Source organism: Chinchilla lanigera, unplaced genomic scaffold (genome assembly GCF_000276665.1).
Source record: "Chinchilla lanigera isolate Chin_1 unplaced genomic scaffold, ChiLan1.0 scaffold00092, whole genome shotgun sequence".
In the NCBI taxonomy this organism is placed as follows: domain Eukaryota; kingdom Metazoa; phylum Chordata; class Mammalia; order Rodentia; family Chinchillidae; genus Chinchilla; species Chinchilla lanigera.
This window is the reverse complement of record NW_004955493.1, coordinates 3,087,372-3,108,353: the sequence shown is the minus strand read 5'-3', so window position 1 is coordinate 3,108,353 and position 20,982 is coordinate 3,087,372. Positions and strand designations below refer to the sequence as shown.

Below are 20,982 nucleotides of genomic sequence, written 5' to 3'. Positions count from 1 at the left end.
GAAACACTGAACCCAGGGAGGAGGGGGAGGCAAGAGAACAGAGCCCGAACCCCGAAGGTGTTATTCTATTCGTTATACTCAGTGATTCCAATTTCACCCATGGACGGAAGTGTGACCACTAAAATATACTAAAGAGTGGAATGACAGGATAGTACAGACAGCCATCATCTCAGTAGCATTAGCGTCCCAAGTACCAGGAACTGAGTCTTCGCAACTCTGAGACAGGAAATGTTATCCCTGCTTTACAGATGAGAAAACTGCTGCTTAATGAGGAGCATGGGGCTGGGGATGTAGCTCAGCGGCACAGCGCCTGCCTGGCAAGCGCAACGACCTGAGTTCGATTCCTGGTACCAAAAAAAAATCAGCTGCCCTGCACCACCAAGCGTGATCGGTAGAGGAGGAGAGCATAGACAGGAGCGGGACAGGGAGAGAGTTGCCCCTGCAGACCAATTTCCTACAAATGGCACCCTTAACAATTTTTTAAGGTAGTAGTTCTCAGCTAGAGGTGATTTGGACTTACTAGGGGACACAGGCAAAAGGAGGCTTTCTGCTGTTGTCGCAGCTAAGGAGAGGAGCTGCTGCTGGTTTGCAGTAGGCAGAGGCCAGGAAACACCGCACGGGCCTGGGGTGCAGCTGAGTGGTACAGCGATTGTCTACCTGGTGCGAGGCCCTGGGTTTGGTGCACGGTGGGAGAGAATGAAAAGATTGAGAGATGGAGACGGAGAGAGACAGAGAGCGACAGAGACAGAGACAGAGAGAGACAGAGAGAGACAGAGACAGAGAGAGACAGAGACAGACAGAGACAGAGAGACACAGACAGAGAGAGACAGAGACAGAGAGAGACAGAGACAGACAGACACAGAGCGACAGAGACAGAGAGAGACAGAGACAGAGACAGACCCTCACCACAGAGAATCTTCCAAACCTGGTGCCAAGGCTGAGAAATGGTTTTAAGGTAACATGTAATTAAAGTTACTGTTGGCTGTGATGAAAACATTCTGTATTCACAGCTCTTAGCCATGGATACGTGTCATATTCACTAGGGAATTAAAAAACTACCAATCGCCAGCTCTAATTTCTGGAGACTGATTCAGCTGGACCAGAGCTATTAAAAAATTCTTACCTGGTGATTTAAATCTATAGCCAGGGTTTAAAGATTGGGTTTATAGGCAAGGGGATCTAGCTCAGCAGCACAAGCACCTGCCTGGCAAGCACAAGGTCCTGAGTCTGATTCCCGGTACAAAAAAAAAAAAAAAAAAGAAAACAAACCCACAAAATTGCATGTTGTTTTTTTTTTATAGACAGGGTCTTATTATGTAGTTCAGCGTGGCCTCAAACTCACTATGTTGCTCTTCTGAGTCTGGCCTCAAACTTGCTGTGATCCTCCTGCCTCAGCCTCTTGAGTGCTGGGATTATGGGCGTGCATCACCACGCCTGGCAAAAACTATTACTTTAGGAAAAGTATTACAACAGAAAGTCATACAATGAAGGCAATGAAAGGATGTTTTAAAAGCTACGCTGGCCCCTTCACCCCAAGTCTTACCTCTGTGGTGACCCCATGGTTCCGTCTGGCTTATTCCCCTTGGCTTTTTTTTGTTTGTTTGTTTTTCTCCAGTACTGGGAATCGAACTCACAGCTTTGCACTTGCCAGGCAGGCGCTTTTGCCACTGAGCTAAATCCCCAACCCCACCCCTTGGCTTTGTTCCATCTCCTCTTCTGTTCTCCACCCTGCCCCAAACACTTTCTTTTTTCTGATGCAAAACTCTCACAGATCTCCAGCAGACCTTGGTTTACAGAGAGCGTCTTAGGGGTCTCCTGGGCTGGTTATGGGGCAGGCACGCTGTGCACAAGAGTCTGCTGACGTCTCCCGCCTCCCCTTACACTCTGTTCAGAAAAGGGTGGGCTCAGCCCCCAGAGCTGTCCCGACCCTGCGCATCTCAAAGGAAGGATTTGCCCTTAACCTCTTTCTAGGATACAGGCTGGGGATGTAGCTCAGTGGCATAGGCACTTGCCCGGCAAGCCCGAGGTCATGAGTTCGATTCCTGGTACAAAAAAAAACAAACACAAAAAAACCCTCTTTTTAGGAGATAAGCTCTGAGTCCCTAGAATATCCTGCCTGATCCATGTCTGGCATACCTGGGGCTGGGGGCCATGCCAGAGGGTTTATGCTAATGATGCGATGCCAGACGCATCAATAGTCCCGCTAACAATGTGATTTACTGTGGGACCTTGGGCTATGTGATATTGTTTTGACCCCTGGAAGGGCTGGAGACTGGGCACCTGATTCCAAAGAAAAGCCACACTTCTAAGGCTCAGGCAACCCCCTTGACAGCACTGTTCTGTATATTTTGCCCGCATTATGCCCGGGACATTCACGTGCTGTCTGTGGATCCCTCCTTAGAGCTAGAGTATACCTGGGAGCTTGTGCTGGACTCTGCCCTATGTATATGTTTTGTCTGATGATTTTCATCTGTTTCCTTTCAACGTAATAAATCTGTGAGTATGACTATAACAGCTTTTCTGAGCCAGGGATCTAGCTCAGCGGCACAAGCGCCTGCCTGGCAAGCACAAGGTCCTGAGTTCGATTCCTGGTACCAATAAATAAACAAATACAACAGCTTTTCTGAGTTCTGTGAATCCCTTTACAAATCAAGCCTGAGGGCTTCTTGAGGACTCTGATATATCTTCCCAGTCCCTCTTCCTTCCTTTCACTTCCCGGGACTGAACTAAAAGATTCGTCCTCTTGTCTCTTGCAAGCCAGTTCTGTCTGCTGAGATCATTCACGAGCTCGTACCCTCTTCTAAGGAGCTCGTCAGAAAGTTCTTTCAAATAAATTCACTGCTCTGTGTGCACACACACATTCGTAAACACATACACATGCTTGCAACTGTCCAGCCTTCACCAAGCTCAGGACCAGGAGTTACTGTCCTGCTAACGTCTGGGAATCATTTCTACATGTTCTAAGGCCACAGAAAGAGTAAAACACCACCTAGCAAAAACAAAAACAAAAACAAAAACAAAACACACCTAGCAGAATATTCATGGGTTTGCTGCAAACAAGGCGAAGGTTCCTTAATCCCTCACACTGCAAATAGCCCCTCTGATCCCACTGTACGCTTGTACCATGATTTTCTCAAAGGGTCCCTTATTGTTGGATGCTGGGATTGTTTCCATTTTTTGCCCTTCCAAATTAAAAAATTTTTTTGTCTTTTTGAGACAAGGTCTCGCTATGCGGTTCAGGCTGGCCTTGAGCTCACTTTGTAGCTCAGGCTGGTCTTGAACTTGCAATGATCCTCCTGCCTCAGCCTCCTGAGTGCTGGGATTACAGGAATACGCCACCACGCCCACCCCTGCCCTTCCAAATTAAAAAAAAGTAATTCTTTTGTAGAATTCAGTAGGCTCTTTTATAATTATTATCTTTTTAGAGTGTTATTTGCATTTTCTTTGTAAAAAAGTTCATTTTACATGTTTATAGTACGTAATAGTTACAGGCAATGTGGGTAGGTGGAATAGGTACAGAACACATCTTCTTTATACACGACTTTCCTCACCCCTTCCCGCCTTGAGATCATTATCTCTGGATAAATTTTTACATAGAGAATTTCTGAATTAAAGAGTGCAGATGTTCTTAAGATCGTTAATAGATTACACCTTTTGGGGACTGTGTCACCTAAAAATTTCACCAGCCCCGTATAAACAAGATGATCTTCCTGGGCATTAGTTACTTGTTTCATTAATTAGTTAATTTCTTCGTCTATAAGGGTCTAGCTGGGCCCGGGGCACCTGCCTGTGGGCTCCTGAGGCGGGAGCACCGTAGACTGAGCTCAACCTGGGCAACTCTAGTTGAGCGAGAATCTGTCCCAAAATAAAAAAGATTTGGGGGTGTGGCTCAGTGTGAAGGCTCTGGGTTCAATCCGTAGAGCACAAAGGAATAAAAATAGTGTCGTTAAGGAAATTATGATGCATTTATACTACAGGATATTCTGCTGTAAAGAATTAGGGGACCCTTTGGAATATAAGGACAGAGAAGCAAAAGATATAGTTTTCCTAATCCAATACAATGAAATGAACAGAAAAAGTGAAAAATAGCAGAATTAGAGATGTCATCAGGATCCTCCTCAGAGGAAGAAAAGAACATTTATCATGACACGTTACGGAGTTCACAGAAGAAACACAAATGTGGGAGCTGTAAGCAGCCAGCAGGCAGCTTCACACTGTACCCCAAAAGGTAAAGAAAGGTGAATAGTTAGAAGGCAAGCGGAAAAATCCCAGAAATTTTAGCGGATCCCCCAGTTTGAGCAGAAGGCACCTAAGGGATGAGCTGGCGAGCTGGGGGAAAGGTTCCCTGCGCTGGGGCAGAACCTGTAAGCTCTGAGAAACAGCAGGGCCTGGCACTGGTTTTCCCAGATGGCAGGAAAGCTGTGGAGGGGTCTCGAGCCCCTTGCTGTTTACGGTCTCCTGCCACCAAGAGATTGCACACAAGAGACAACAAGAAAAGAAGCCAGCTAGTTCTCCCGGGGCATGCGCGGGCAGGTGGAGGCCACTACCTGCGTTCTTCCGTGCTATAGCTGGAATCAGTGGGCAAAGTTGGACAAGGGTAAAGTCGGCCTGGTGGAGCACATCTATAAACCCAGCACTTGGGAGGCTGAGGCAGGAGGATAGTGGTGAGTTCAAGACCAGCCTGAACTGCATAGTGAGACCCTGTCTGAAAAAGAAAAAAAAAAAAAATGTAAAACTTCACTTTGGGTTGAGAATAAGAGACTATAATAAAGTAGAAGATTGAAATTAAAGATTTCAGGAAGATTGAAATTAAAAATATGAACAAAGACACTTCAGATAACGGTTAACATAAAATAATCTGGGTTCGTGGTGTCAGGATCAGAAGAATTTGAATCCAAGATTGAATGAGACAACCGAGGTACATGGGGCATTTCTAATGCCAAACGGGACGTGGACTCCACAGAGAGGAAAACTCCAATCAGAGAACACGCACATCGTTAAAACAATCTGAGCGTCAGCTTCCAGCAGGCTCCAAGGACTAATACAGGACTGCAGCTCCCTTCTGATAGACCTTGGCGGATGAGGACCTTAAAAATAAAGATTCTGAGGCTCTGAACGACACTGACTAAATCTCACTGTGTAGTTTTGTATCAGACGCTATACACTGACAACAGAGGGCGTATCTTTCACAGTCCTGTGAAATTCTTTGGCCCTTATGGTTGATACACCAGGCTGCAAAGAAAATCTTAGCACAGAAATCTTAACAAAGATTCGAAAAGTACAAACAGTATAAACTGTTTTCTCCTTGCAATTTAAGAAAACTAGAAATTAGTAACAAAATTAAGAGGGAGAACCTAAAAAAAAAAAAAAAAGAGGGAGAATCCTACCACCCACCTGGTAAGGAGTCGGGGGAAGTCAGCGGGAGAGAGACTGGAGAGAGGAGAGAGAAAGAAGGACAAAGAAAATATGAAACTACAATTTCGCACTACCATTATACACATGAAAACCTCTTGTTAAAAGGCTGAAATCGGGTTAAGAGGCAAATACACAGCTCTAAACAAATGCATAGAGAAAAGATAAAATAAATAAACATAACATTTAATCAAAAACTTAGAAGCCAGGTGTGGTGGCACATTCCTGTAATCCCAGCACTCGGAAGGCTGAGGCAGGAGGATTGCTCTGAGTTCAAGGCCAGCCTGGGCTACAAAGTGAGTTCAAAGATAGCTTGAACTGCAGAGCAAAACCTTGTCTTAAAAAAAAAAAAGTTAGGCAACAAACTAGCCTAAGAAAGAAGAAAGAAGAATCAATGAATTAGTAAATTAGAAAATAAATTTTAAAAGTAGAATTAAGTTATGCAAGAACTGCCTCTGGGGTGACTTTGGTTAGAGAAAAATGGAGCTATCAGGAAGAAAAGGGAGAAAGCTAAAAATGTGTTATTAGAAATAAGGAAGGAAAATACTGCAGAGGAGATGAGAAGACTTAATGTCTGGAAAAGCTTTGGGCATTAAATTTGGACATCCAGGGGAAGGAGGATTCCAGTTCAAGGCCAACCTGGACTGCACAATGAGACCCTGTCTCAGGAAAAAATCTGAATAAAATAGATTTTTCTAACAAGTGCAAATAAATACAAAAAATAAACAAATTTTTTTTGGTCTTTGTTTTTTTGAGATAGGGTCTTGCTGTGCAGTTCAGGCTGGCCTTGAGCTCACTTTGTAGCCCAGGCTGGCCTCGAACACTCAACGATCCCCTGCCTCAGCCTCCTGAGTGCTGGAATTACAGGTGTGCGCCACCACACTCCGCTAAAAATAAACAAAATTTTAGGAATCTTAAATAGAACAGTAAGCAGAAACAAAATTAAGAACATCATCTAGCTCTCCACCTAAAATCCACAAGCCTCAAACAGCCAAGAAATAAACCACTCTACTGCTGTATCATTTATCAGAGCATAAAAAGGTAAAAGATGGTCTATTTTTTGTGTGTGTGAAAGCCACACCCAAACCTGAAAACCATGCTGTAAGGAACCCTTCTATGCCAGCTTCATTTGTAAATATCAATGTTAAATATTACCAAAGTGCCCGGCATAGTTCAAGAATGTAGGAAATGTGTGTTCAGAAATCTATTAATAAGCATGGTTCACTATGTATTGGTTTTTAAAAAAACCTTTAAGAATATAGCATTATTCTTAGGGAATTGACAAAATATTCTTGTACGGCTTCCCAACTCTCCATGATATTCTGACTAAATCAGAATAATTCTGTTTTATTTACAGATTTGTAATAGGTATTCCATTTTCTTTCCTAAGCTTCACTGCAGTTTTATTTTATTGATTGTTTCAAAGACCCATATCATGGTGGGTTTTCTTTAACTTGGGTTTTGTTGCTTGATTCAGTAATGTTTGTTTTTAATCATGATTGATTCTGTTTACCTATTTTACTTCACTTAGTTTTTTTCATATCTTTTATGAGAAGCATTTCGTTTCTTTTTCTTTCTTCATGAAATACTTCATATAGCAGTTTGTCTCCGATCACAGTGCTGTGTATGTAGCTCATCAATTTTGAAAGGTACCATTCTTTCTGTTATTTAGTACCTAAACAGAAACTTATTTTTTGGAGCTCATTTTTTCATTTTATTAGTACATGTTTACGGTGCATAACGTTGACACTTCTTGTGTGGAGTGTACATGTACATAACACATCTTAATTCCCATTTTCATCCCCTTTCCTTCCCTTCCTCACTTGATCCCCTTCCCATCTGAGAAAGGTCTATCTTCCTATTTCCTATTATCTATCTTTTATTTTGCTCTTTATTTATAATGTGGGCTTCTCATATGCAAGAAACCATGTGATATTTAAACTTGTGCATCTGATTTATTTCACCTAACATGCATTTTCCTACAAATGACTTGTTTATATTTTTTATGACAGAGTAATACTCCATTGTGTATAAACACATTTTGTTTATCCATTCATTTGTTGATGGAGAGATAGCTGGCTTCCAAGATTTAGCTTTTAATGAATTGTGCTTCCATGAACATGTATCAGAGTCCTTGGAAAACTAAAACTAGAAATTTCATTTGAGCCAGCTATTCCCCTTCTAGGTATCTTCTGAAAACTTATTTTTAATGTCTTCTTGTCCCTAAAGCAATTTTTATGGATGATTTTTTAAGGTTCTATATATTTTGATATTTTCATTAAGTTGAGATTATTTATTTATAGTTTGTTTGGCTTTTTTTTTTTTTTTTTTTTTTGAGACAAGGTCTTGCTGTGTAGTCCAGGCTGGCCTTGAACTCATGGCAATCTTCCTGCCTCAACCTCTCCAGTGCTAGGATTATGGGCATGTGCCACCTCACTCAGCTCTTATAATTTGTTTTTAATTGAATTTCTGCCTTTGTAATTTAAATTTTCTTTCTTTCTTTCTTTCTTTTTTTCTGTCTTTTTAAGACACGGTCTCGCTATGCAGTTCAGGCTGGCCTTGAACTCACTTTGTCGCTCAGGCTGGTCTCGAACTGGCAGCGATCCTCCTGCCTCAGCCTCCCGAGTGCCGGGATTACAGGTGTGCACCGCCACACCTGGCTCTCTCTCTCTGGCCCTGGATATTGAAACAAAGGCATTTGCACTGAGCTCCTTTCCCAGCTCCTTTTTACAAATCTTTGAGTTTGAAGCAGGGTCTTGCTAAACTGCACAGGCTGGGCTTGAATGTGTAATCATCCTGCCTCAGCCTCCCAGAGTGCTGGGATTAAAGCATGCACCACCATGCCTGGCAATGCTTTGATTTCTAACTCATAGAGAGTATAAATGGTATTATCCTTGGGGGGACTGTTTACCATGAAAAATTCTCTTATCCAAAATGCTTCTGGTTATACGTCCTTTTTCCTCCAAAATTGATATTTACAGCTCTGTTTCCTTCATGGTTTTGGTTTTGGTGTTTTTTTTTTTTTTTGGTCTTTTTGAGACAGGGTCTTGCTAGGCCTTGAGCTCACTTTGTAGCGTTGGTCTCACTTCGAATGAAGTTGGTCTCGAACTCGCAATGATCCTCCTGCCTCAGCCTTCCAAGTGCTGGGATTACAGGCATGCGCCACCACGCCTGGCTCCTTTATGTTTGTTTATTTCTGATAAATATTTCAGATCATCCCTCCCTTTTTCCCTCTGGACACTTTTGGTTCGCTTTGCACTGTGCTTGTCTCCTGGAAACATGATGTATCGAGATATAAATGTCTTTGTTTTCAGGGGTCGGGGGGCTCCTCATATTATTAGGCCTCCCCATTGGCGCTGTGCTGGGTCCCTCTGATGGAGCTGCTCCTTTGTTAGGCTGTTGCCTTCTGCCATGTGCAGTATGAATCATGCCCGCTTTGTCAGTGACACTGCTCTACTTTCCATAGATTTGCCCTTTGCAGGTTGTCTCTTAGGCGGACACCTGGCCCTTCTGTAGTTCAGCGTTCCTGCGCTCCGCGCCTGGAATCCCAGCACTCCGGAAGGCACACACAGGCGCACTGCAGGTTCAAGCCCCGCCTGGCCAGCTTCGTGATTTGTCAAGATCTTGCCTCAAAAGCAGACAAACACCCCCACAACAAGCGTTCTGCGGACTACGGCAGGGGTGCCACCAACCTTGAACACGCTCCAGGCGGACGCTCCCAGGAGGCTCTGCTTTACGGGGTGTTTCACGCGAAGTTCAAGAAGATGCTCGTCCCCTCCTGGTGTCCTTGTTTCTCTTGACTAATCTATTTTTCTAACCCATGGATCAGCTATATCAATCCATATCCTGTAGGCTTTGCTAGGTTTTCTTCTGCTCTAGCCCCTCTTTCAGGACAAACGCTGTGCTGTTTGGACCCCACTACCCAATTACCACTTAATCAACGCACATGTCTGAAAGAAAAACAAAGAAAAAGAAAGAAAAAGGCCTGAAAGAACTTTCTGGGCTGGGGGTGTGGAGGGCGGTGGGGGCCAAGCGGCCCGGGGAGGGGAGCAGCCCCAGCAGCTGTGACATGAGCACGTACGTACTGCAACTGGGTAATTAAATCAATATACCTAACATGTATATATATTATTTTAAAGAGAATAAAACATTAAAAAACAGTAAAGACTTTACACAATTTCAAAACAAAATGTTAGGAAATTAAGTGGTTGTTACATTGCACATTGTTATCTTCAAAGTAGTTGTTCTGATTATCAGGTGTAAGCACGCAAAATTGGTCCAACAATTAAGCATTAACTGTTCCTTTCAGTAAACCAATAGAAACCAGTATAATTATTGTAGCTCTCTTCTGTATACACACACACACACACATTTCCCTTCCTTCTTTCTTTTTCTCCTTTCCCTTATCCCAGTTGTTACTTCCTTTGAGCAATTTCTTTCCCTTTCACAATATTTATTGTATATTTTGGGTTTTATTTACTCTTATACTAGGGAGACAATACGATGTTTACACGTGTGGGTCTGATTTATTTCACTTGTGAGTATGGTCTCTAGTTGCAGCTATTTACCTATAAAAGCCTCGAGTTTATCTTTCTTTATAGCTGAATAATACTCCATTGTATAAAAAGACATCTTTTTTTATCCATTCCTTGGTTGATGGGCATTTGGGTTGTTTCCAAGATTTAGCTATGACAAATTACACTGCCATACACAGGGTGCACATAAATCACTCTATGAGATGTTTTCAATTCTCCTGGAAAAATACCCAGCAGAGGAATAGCTGGGTTGAACGGAACCCCTAACCCTAGTTTGAGGAATCTCCACACTGATTTCCACAGTGCTTGTACCAGTCTACACTCCCACCAACAGTGGAGAAGGGTTCCTTTGCCCCTCCAGCATTTGTTATGATTGATTTCTTGATGATGGCCGTTCTAGGGCTGGGGATATAGCTCAGCAGTACAAGCACCTATCTGGCAAGTGCAAGGTCCTGAGTCTGATTCCCAGTAACCAAAAATAAAAAAAAATGATAGCCATTCTTTCTGGAAAATACCTAATATTTTAATCATCATTCAATTATTTTTCTATGTATTCACAAAATTTTAACTTTAAAAGAAAGGCACACAATTGGGGTAGCATGATCTAGTGCTATGCCAAGGACAGGAAATTTAAAGAGGACTGAGGCTGAGGTTAGGAAGACCAGAGAGATGTTGGTTAAAGGACACAAAATTTCAGTGGCACAGGAGAAATCAACCCAAGAGACCAAGTGTGTCAGCTCAAGATGACCACGGTTTATATTTGTAAATTGCAAGGAGAGTAGATTTCAAGTATTCTAAGCACACAAAATATGTCATGCTCATTGATTTAGCTATTCTAGAGTGTATATATGTATCAAAACATGTTGCACACCACAAATATATGCAATTATAACTTGTCAATTTTTAAAAAAGATAAAAATACCTAAGAGATTGGAAGGAGGCCATAGATTTCATGATGGATGCAAAAAGCAATTTTCTGTTGTAGAGCAAAAGGAAAAAACTATGTTTGTAGTTAAAAGTTTTTCTTAAAGATGAGAAAAATATTGAGACATTTCCATCAATACATAGTGAACATGGCACATGCCTGTAATCCCAGCACTCAGGAGGCTGAGGCAGGAGGATCACTGCAAGTTCGAGACCAGCCTGGGCTACAAAGTGAGCTCAAGGCCAGCCTGAACTGCATAGTGAGACCCTGTCTCAAAAAGACAAAAAAAAAAAAAAGAGAGAGAGAGAGAGAATAATAGCTGTCAGGGTCTGAAGGAAAGAAAATGGGAAGTTAGCATTATATGGGTTCAAATTTTCAGTTGGGAAAGATTTTCAAAAAGTCTTGGCGGTAGATGGGGTGAGAGTTGTACAGTATAGGAATGTACTTCATGCCCTGCAGTGATGGCGAATCTTTGGAGTGTTTTTTTTTTTTTTTGGTTCCGAGAATCGAACCCTCGACCTCGCTCTTGCCAGGCAGGCGCTGAGCTCTATCCCTGGCCCTAAGATGCAACTCTTTTTTTTTTTTTTTTTTGGTACTGGGAATAAAACTCAAGACCTTATGCGTGCCAGACAGATGCTTGTGCCGCTGAGCTCTATCCCCGGCCCCTGGCGAACCTTTCGGAGCTTTCAGTGATAATAAGCGTGCCACTGCGGCACGGGTGCCACGGGTTCACCACCATTGCTCTACATTGTATCCTTAAAATGGCTAAAATGAAAGAGCAAATAAAATCCGAAAGGTACAGTAGGTATTATGAGAGGGATAGAAAATGCTCAAGAAAAGAACAGCTGGGATGGGGGAAAGGAGGAAAGAAAGAAAGAGGGAAGGAGGAAAAAAAAATATATATATATATACACAAGATAGCTAGGATAAATGTACTACTAATTTCCATTGGTTTATTGAAAGGAACAGTTAACGCCTAATTGTTGGAGCAAGTTTGCGTGCCTATATCTGGTAATCTGAACAACTATTGAAGATAACAATGTGCAATATAACAACCATTGTTAATTTCCCATCATCTTGTTTTGAAATTCTGTATCGTAGCCAGGCGTGGTGGCATAGGCTTGTAATCCCAGCACTTGGGAGGCTGAGGCAGGAGGATGGTTGTGAGTTTGGGGCCAGCCTGGGCTACAAAGTGAGTTCAGGTTCAGCCTGAACTGCAGAGTGAGACCCTGTCTCAAAAAGACAAAAAAAAAAAAATTATGAGAAATGAATAGTCTTTTAATAATTAAGCCACTAGCCAGATGTGGTGGTGCATGTGTATAATCCCAGCACTGGGGAGGCTGAGGCAGGAGGATCATTGTGAATTTGAGGCCAGCCTGAACTACACCCCCAGTTGCCTATAGACTAAAAGAACATATCAAAGATAATTAATACAAAGGTTGATGGCATAGCTCAATGGTAGAGAGCTTGCCTAGCATGTGCAAAGTCCTGGGTTCCATCCCCACCAACACACACACACACACACGCACATGCACATGCACACACAAATTCAAATTTTAGAAAATAGCAAATTAGAGATGAATCCTGCCACTAGATATTGCCCAAGGAATGGTTGGGAATATTTAGTCTTAAAGGTCTTCCAAATCGATGAAAGAAACAGTGTCAATTCACAACTGTGGCATAGACTTTTTGAATCTTTTATATCTGACAGAGAAGAATTTCAGTTAGATATGAAAAAATTAGTTTCTATCATGCCAGATGGTGTTCCAAAAATATGGATTTATTGGAATTTCAAAACAAGAGACTGATGTTTCCTGTACTGCTTTTTCCTACCATATGATATATGTTGAAAATATTTATGCTACTTTCAGAAGCAGACTTTGTGGAAAGTGTCGTGGATACAGTTGTTAAAATTGTTCAGTGTGGTGCCGTGCGTGGTGGTGCACGCCCATAATCCCAGCACTCGGGAGGCTGAGGCAGGAGGATCGTTGCAAGTTCGAGGCCAGCCTGGGCCACAAACTGAGCTCAAGGCCAGCCTGAACTGCATAGCGAGATCCTGTCTCAAAAAGACCAAAAAAAAAAAGACAAGACCAAAAATTGTTCAGCGTGTATGTACAACTGCTATGAGTCATCCCAGAGGTATGGGACTTTTGAAAGAAATAAAAGGCAATGAATTCAACAGTTCTGGGTCTTTGCCAATATTCACTGGTTGAACTGCACAAGAATTCTACAAAGATTTACTGGACTGTCAATTCCAATTCAAGATTTTCTTGAAACAAAAGGAGTGCTTGCCAAATATTGAATAATCAAAGACAAAGATGACAGTGTGATTTATATTTTCGTACCAATCTCACAATGTATATGAATGAGATAAATCTGAAGCTCTTGGCAAAGAAAAACTTACTTTTGGCCTAGCTAGAAAGGTATTAGAATTTACAGTGAAATTACACCTTTTCATAAAACAAATCATCAACGATGAGCTTGCATACTTTTTCTTTTCTTTCTCCTTTTTTTGAGGCAGGGTCTCACTGTGCAGCCAGGCTGGCCTCAAGCTTGTAGCTGTCTTCCAGCCTCAGCCTCCTGAGTGCTGGGAGTGCAGTCATACACCGCCATGCCCACCAGGGTTTGTATACTTTCTAACATGAACCAGATGCAAAATATTTTTAACCACAATTACCAGCATTATGTAAATTACCTCCAAAATCTACAAAAAAATTTTGCATAGCAGATTGCTGATATCAATAAACTCAGTATTACTTTTCAATTTATGTAATACCCCTATATAGTCCATATTAATGATACTGAGTTGACACCAGGCTTGGTGAACTGACATAATCTGGGCAGAAGCAGTCTGAAAACTGATATACTTATGCTTCAAAGTCCAACCATTCTTCCAATAAAGATAAGCTGGTTTTGTTACTGTGGAGATGAATGTTAAAGGAAAATGACTTTTTGGTACTTAATTCACTAACCGGAAAATGTTTATTTTCTAATTTTAATTTTAATTTTTATTTTATTTTATTTGTCTTTTTGAGATGGGGTGTCACCTGGCAGTTCAGGCTGCTCTTGAGCTCATTTTGTAGCCCAGGCTGGTCTCGAACTTGCAATGACCCTTCTGCCTCAGCTTCCCAAATGCTGAGATTACAGGTGTGCACCACCATGCCTGGCTTGGAAAATACTTAAATATGTCCAGAACACCTTTTCCACTGTAAATGTAAATAGGGATCAAATGTCTTTGATGACAATTTAGCATCAGAATTGATTTGTGCTCTACGTGTATAACACACCCTGGATCTCAAAGACTTAGAAGAGCAGTAGCAAGAAATAACACATCTCATTAATAATTGTCATAATGCAGACCAAACCAAACAAAACAAAACAAATAAGTAGTAGCCGGGGATGTAGCTCAGCAGCACAAGCGCCTGCCTGGCAAACGCAAGGTCCTGAGTTCAATTCCTGGTACAAAAAAAAAAAATTGTCACAATGATTACATGTTAACATGATATTTTGGAAATAATGAAAAATAAATTATAATATTAAAACTAATTATATCTGTTTTTATTTCTCTCCCTCCCTGCTTCCCTTCCTTCCTTTTGCAGATCCGACAATTGATCCCAGGGCCTCATGCATGCTAGACAAGCACTCTACCACAGAAATAAAGCTCCAAGCCCTTTTAAAAATCTTGAGACAAAGCCAGGCGTGGTGGCGCACACCTATAATCCCAGCACTTGGGAGGCTGAGGCAGGAGGATCGTTGTGAGTTTGAGACCAGCCTAGGCCACAAAGTGAGCTCAAGGCCAGCCTGAACTGCATAGACAGACCCTGTTTCAAAAAGACAAAAAAAAAAAAAAAAAAAAAAAAAAAATCTTGAGACAGGGTCTTACTAAGTTGCGGAGGGTGGGCTAGAACTTGAGATGCTCCCCTTAGTCCCCCAAGGAGCTGGGAATACAGGTAGGGTCACCACACCTGGCATCTTTCTACCTTTTAGAGACGTGGCTACTAGAACGTTCACAATTACATGTGCAGCTGGAAATGCCGCACAGCCTAGGCCGCGTCCTTAGCCTGCACAAGAGTTCGGGCTCAGTTCTTAGCCCTGAAGAATACCGCGAGGCAATAATGACAATCACACGTATGGCTTATGCTTTTATTCTACTCAACAGGAGAGGTCTACAAGCATCTCCCTCTTAGCGCTTGTCTTCCCTGGAGGAGCTCTGCCCTCTGAGACGGAGGCCGAGGGGCAGGGAAGGCACTTTCTCCCTCACCTCCCACGGTGAAGCCAAAGCAGGCGGCACGATCCACGGAGCTAGCTGCGGCCCTGAGCGATCAGGCACGGAGCCTGGGGCTTGGACTGCGGAGTAAGTGACCCCAGAGACAGAAGAATCCTCTGGAAGTCAAATTCAGCACAGTGTCCGCGGCAGTGTCTGGGGCAGCCTCGCGGATCTGCCTGAAGTGTACCGTTGCTACCGCTGCGGAGGGCTGGCCGGAGAGCGGAGAATCCAACAAAACCCCCGCGGGGACGCAGAGAGGACGGGGCCACGCCTGAGTCCCAGGGGCAGCTACGCCTCCGCACGGAAGGTGAGGCACACCGGCGGGGACCAGGAAGGCGGGGACACAGGAGGGCGCGGAGCGGAGCGGGAACGGGCTGGAGGAGAGGTCTGAGCCGAGCGGGGATGCAGCGGGGGCGGGGAGGAAGTCACGCACAGTGGAGCAGCGGGCTGGAGCTCCTGGACGCGAGTCTCAAGACAGCCTTCCTCTGGGTTTTGGAGTGAACCCCGGGGTCATTAGAGAAACAGGACCCTCTGGAGCCCCCAGCGTCATAACAACCATGACGCCCCCTTGGGGACCCCCGCAGACAGAAGGAAAGACGCCTCAGGCGAGTCCACGCTCCTCCTTCCGCATCAGGGATGAATGGACATGGGCTTTGCTGCGTCCTGGCCCCTCCCTACCTTAGAGCCCAGGTCTTATGGATCACATGAATGAGATAGATTCTGTCCTGTCCTACCCTATCTTATCCTATCTTATCCTATCCTACCCTACCCTACCCTACCCTACCCTACCCTACCCTACCCTACCCTATCCTACCCTACCCTATCCTAACCTATCCTATCCTATCCTACCCTACCCAACCCTACGCTATCCTATCCTATCCTATCCTATCCTATCCTATCCTATCCTATCCTATCCTATCCTATCCTATCCTATCCTATCCTATGCTATCCTATCCTATCCTATCCTATCCTATCCATTTGTAGTTTTGGTTTCTTGAGACAGGGTTTCACTATCTATTTCAGGCTGGTCTCATACTCACAATGATCCTCCTGCCTCAGCCTCCCAAAGAATTCTGTTCTTAATTCAGAGGAATTTAAAGGCTGGGAAGTTTAGTGCCCCTGACTTTGTCTTTCACCTCTGACTATGGATCTCGGCTGCAAGAGCTTACCTTATGCCCTCCTTTGTAGGTCAGACCCCCTCTTCCTTCCCGCACCCAGGTCCTTGTTTTATCTTTTTCTTTTCTTTCTTTTTCTTTCTTTCTTTCTTTCTTTCTTTCTTTCTTTCTTTCTTTCTTTTCTTTTCTTTTCTTTTCTTTTCTTTTCTTTTCTTTTCTTTCTTTCTTTTCTTTCTTTTTTTTTTGTACTGGGAATCAAACTCAGGACTTTGCCCCTGCCAGGCAGGCGCTGTGCCGCTGAGCTGTCTCCCCAGCCCCCAAGTCCCTGTTTTAACGTCTCACTCAGAACTTACTGGACCCAGAGGCTGGAGCGCCTTGAAGCTCAGCTCGGTGACCACACGCTCGCTGACTGAAGCTCCCTCCCTGCCCGACACCGTGGCAGACGCCAGAGGCTCTTAGATGCCCCGGCTTGCGACCGTGCCGCCAGGTGGGGTGACTCATAACAAGATTCGTGGCGTCTTGGGGTCTGACTACCTGCTGACACGTCCCTCTGATACTCTGTTCCGTCCCCAGGTCTGAACTGCCCGCCTGGCCTCTGCTGAGGGCCTTCCCCCTGCTGCCCCCTTTGTCACAGCTCCTGTCTGGGCGTCTGCTCTGTTGGGAACCAAGTTCATGGACACCGACGTAAGCAGATGGTCTGGGGAGATCATTCTGTTATTTCAGGTGTCCCTGCCTCCAAACGTCTTTGGCCAAAGGGTCTGGTCAAACTCAGCCTATGGATACCCTCCCTTGAAGCTTTTACTGTAATACCGTTTCAGTTCAGTAATCCTCTCCCAGCTTCCTCACTCACTGATGTCCCCAAGAGACAGGATTCTCTGGCCACCTTCCCTTGACTGAATTCTAGGAGGACAAGAGTATTTGTTTGTTTAGTTCACTTGATATATTCCAAATGCCCAGTACAGCACCTGGCCCATAGTAGGTGCTCAGTAAATAATTGCTAGATAAATGAAAAAGAAACCATAACTCAGGCTGTTCAGAAAGACCAATACACATTACCAAGGACTAGTATTCATGTTTACATGTAATATACGGGGCATATCTTACATACAGTAGCTTACGAAGTTTTCGCTTTACCAATACCGGGCTAAAGAAATTCATTTAATAGAAACAGCCCTGGGCACGTATGAAGGCAGGGACTCTTCTCCTTCCTATTTTGAAGGATTTCACTTCCAGTGGATCTTTTCTAGCATCACTATTGACCAACGTTAGCAGCCACCAATCCAGGTGATAGAACACCAGTCCAGCAAACCCCACCTGCCAGCCCCCGCCCCCTACACCTTTTCATTACTGGGCGTTGGACCCAGGCCCTTGGCCCTGAGATCCACCCTTATCACTTTTTAATTTGAGGACAGGGTCTCGCTAGGTTGCCAAACCGCCCAGGCTGGGCTCAATGTATCATCCTGCCGCAGCCTCCAGAGCGCCGGGACGACAGGTGCATGTCGTGAAACCCAGCTTCAATCTCGCTTTTTAATTTCTACCCAGACCTCCCACTGGGTCTTCTGAACTCTCTCTCATCCCCGTCCTGTCCAAATGGCCAGCGGTTTCCTGCCACGATAAATTACACCGAAGAGAGCCCGGGCAGCAGCATAGCTGGAGGACGACAAGCTGTCTGGAGATCGACATGATACAGACAGAGCTGAATCCACCTTCAGAAGGTGACAGCTGCTGGGGAGGTTCGGGGCCTTGAGCTCTGTCTTGGGGTCCTGAGGGCCGAGTTTTACACCATGCCCTCTTGCCCTTGACAAGCTTTAATCCCACCCCACTCAGTGTGTCCGAGCTGTAGCACTGCTTCCTGTGTTTTCCTGAGTGTGGACCTCGGGCTGCCCTGGGCTGGGTGGGCGGACGCAGGGCCCCCGGGGCGAGGGATACTACCTGTTCCATTCCTCAGGCAGCGGGATGTCTTGACAGCCAGGGCGCCTGGCTTCTAGGCCTGGCTCTGCCACCAGCTGCATGACTTCAGGGCGATCCCATCACCTCCCTGGGCCTCAGCGTCCACACCTAAGAAACGGAGGGGTTGCGTTAGATTAGTGAGTCTCCACCTTTGACTTCTGCCCCCTCCCAGACACAAACAGGGATGCACCTGGGAGACGCACACCCACGTGCAATCCCTAGGCGCAAGCTCGCACTCCATCTCTTCCTTCCCCGCGCAAGCAGGCTTGCCAGAGCGAAAGGGAAGTATAAGGAAGATATGAATTATGCATTAATATTTTAAAAATAAATCATCTTTGGGCGGGGAAGTAGTTCAGTGCGAGAGCGCGTGTAAGACCCTGGCCGCCGTCCCCAGCACCGCAAGCAAAACAAAGCAAAGCAACCCCCTTGCAGCTCGGCATTTTGACTGCAGCAAATTTAGTTACACATTCTCAGAATGAGAAGGTACAAGAAAAAAAATGCACTTCCTCGACAGCACGGGAGGAAGGTGAGACGGGAGACCCGGATCTGCTCGTTTCTCCACTGACTTGGGTCTCTGCCAGCTTCCCACGCGGTGAGGGTCTCACTAGGCATAGCACTGTGGTAATACTTGAAGAGGAATTTTACACGAGGTCCCTACACGCCACACAGTGGCATCAGCCCATGTTCTGCGAAGGAAATAAAAATCGGTACCTATGCTGGAGGCAAACCGACAGGGTGACTCTTAGGTTTTCCCGGGAACTTGGCAGGCTTTGCCTTGACACTGGCTTGCTCCCCGGGTAAGGTGCGACGCTGCAGAACCCCGCGGGTCTCACCCACAGGCCTCGTGAGTCACCTGCACAGCTGCTGGCTTTGTGAGCCAAGGTTGAAAGCTGCGGAATTAGCGGATCGCCGAGATCTCGCTTAGCCGCAGACTGCTGTGAAAGCGCGTGGTGTCAGCCCGGTTTTACCCCACCTGGGGCGATGTTTTCACACGTTTAACTAAGAATGCCACTCCGCTGTACTTATTAATCATTTTCCTTGATAATATTTATTCCTGTCTTTTCCTCATAGTTGTTATCTTTTTTAAAGAAAAGGATAGCATTGTTTTCTCATGGTAAGAAGATATGTATTAACCCTCAAGGTGAATGTAATCATTACACATTGCAAACATACTAATAAAAAATTTTTTTTTGTCTTTTTGAGACAGGGGCTCGCTATGCAGTGCAGGCTGGCCTTGAGCTCACTTTGGAGCCCAGGCTGGTCTCAAACTCGCAACAATCCTCCTGCCTCAGCCTTCCCAGTGCTGGGATTACAGGCGTGCGCCACCACGCCCGGCAAAAATTGTTGAAAAGCTCTCTCCCAACAATGGTAATTCTTCCCCTTGCACGTGGACCCCACCCCTCTCCCCGCAAAATCACTCCTTCTGTCACCTTCATCTGCAACTTCCCCTGTTCGACAGACTGGAAGCTGCAGGAGGGCAAAGTTGAGTCAGTGCTCTGTTACTGTGTCAAGGACATGGGCTGGTATAACAGTTTAACCACCAGTTGGCGAATAAGCAAAGGACTGGAGGATTCAGTGCAGAAATTAGTGATGAAATTGGTCTTGTTTACTGAATTCCTCCTTGAGCATATACACGCTGCAGTCTCTCTTGTCTTGTGCCATGAGCACTCATGCAGTCACAGAAAAGAGTGCCAACCCCATGTACATTCTCTCCTAAGTTTCAGAGTCAAAGCGGACGAAATACGTGTCCACAGTCAGTCTGCGCAGGTCCTCCCATCCCACTTCTTCCCAAACGTTCCCGAGCTGGCATCCGCGCCTCTGCTCGCCAGGCTGACTCCAGCACCATCAAGCTCTTCCTAGGGCTGGGGACGTAGCTCAGCGGCACAAGCACCTGCCTGGCAAGCACAAGGTCCTGAGTTCAATTCCCAGTACTAAAAAAGAAAAACAAAAGAACACTGCTGGGCATGGTGGCACACACCTGTAATCCCAGCACTCGGGAGGCTGAGGCAGGAGGATCATTGGGAGTTCGGGACCAGCCTGGGCTACAAAGTGAGCTCAAGGCCAGCCTGAACTGCATAGTGAGACCCTGTCTCAAAAAGAAAAAGAGCTCTTACATGCTGCCAGACTCACCCGGCAGAGTTCCTGCTCTCCTTTTACTCGATCTGCTCATTCTAAATTGTAAAAGTATTAGAATGTCTCCTGGGTGAGTTTATTATTCTCATATAAGCAGAAGGGAAATAAACAATTTTTTAAAACTGGGGAATAACAGTGAAAATAGATACTGCTTCCCTTTCCCCAAGATGATCAGTTCAAGGGAGACTAAATAAAATGTCATTTAGAATTTACAGAGATGCATTTATTTAACCACTAACTTTTTCACATACACACTGAACCCCTTCAATGTGCCAGGTCTATACTAAAACCGTGTGTTAGAAATGTAAAGTTAGCCCTGCCTCGTAGGCGCACGGGGAGCCACGTGGCGGCCCTCGGGCTGGCCACTGCCACTCAATTGAGAACCACCATGACACAGGGAAACAATGACACAATTGGCCCACCATGTACCGGCTGCAGAGGCCCACCCATGTGAATCATTCAAATATGGAGAAACCCCTGGGAACACATGCCATACAACGGGTCACTCTTGCTCCTGCCATTGAGAACTAGAAAGGTCCAGAGTCAGCGGAGGAGCAGCTGCTGAACAAGGACTCAGAGAACATGAGAATGCAGACTAAGCCCGAGGGGTCAGAGGTCCTATGGACTGGGGTCATGAGAGCCGCT

General features: G+C 44.9%; 1 protein-coding gene across 5 annotated transcripts in view; it reads right to left on the bottom strand.

Moving 5' to 3' along the window:
• Tnrc6a (trinucleotide repeat containing 6A) overlaps positions 1–20,982 on the bottom strand; it is a 186,634-nt gene that overhangs the window by 135,315 nt on the left and 30,337 nt on the right. For all 5 annotated transcript variants that reach the window (XM_005405109.2, XM_005405110.2, XM_013504801.1 and 2 more), the window contains exon 2: positions 18,187–18,312. In XM_005405109.2, the coding sequence (XP_005405166.1) occupies positions 18,187–18,266 (80 nt within the window). In that variant the 5' untranslated portion in view covers positions 18,267–18,312. The remainder of the gene's footprint in view (positions 1–18,186; positions 18,313–20,982) is intronic.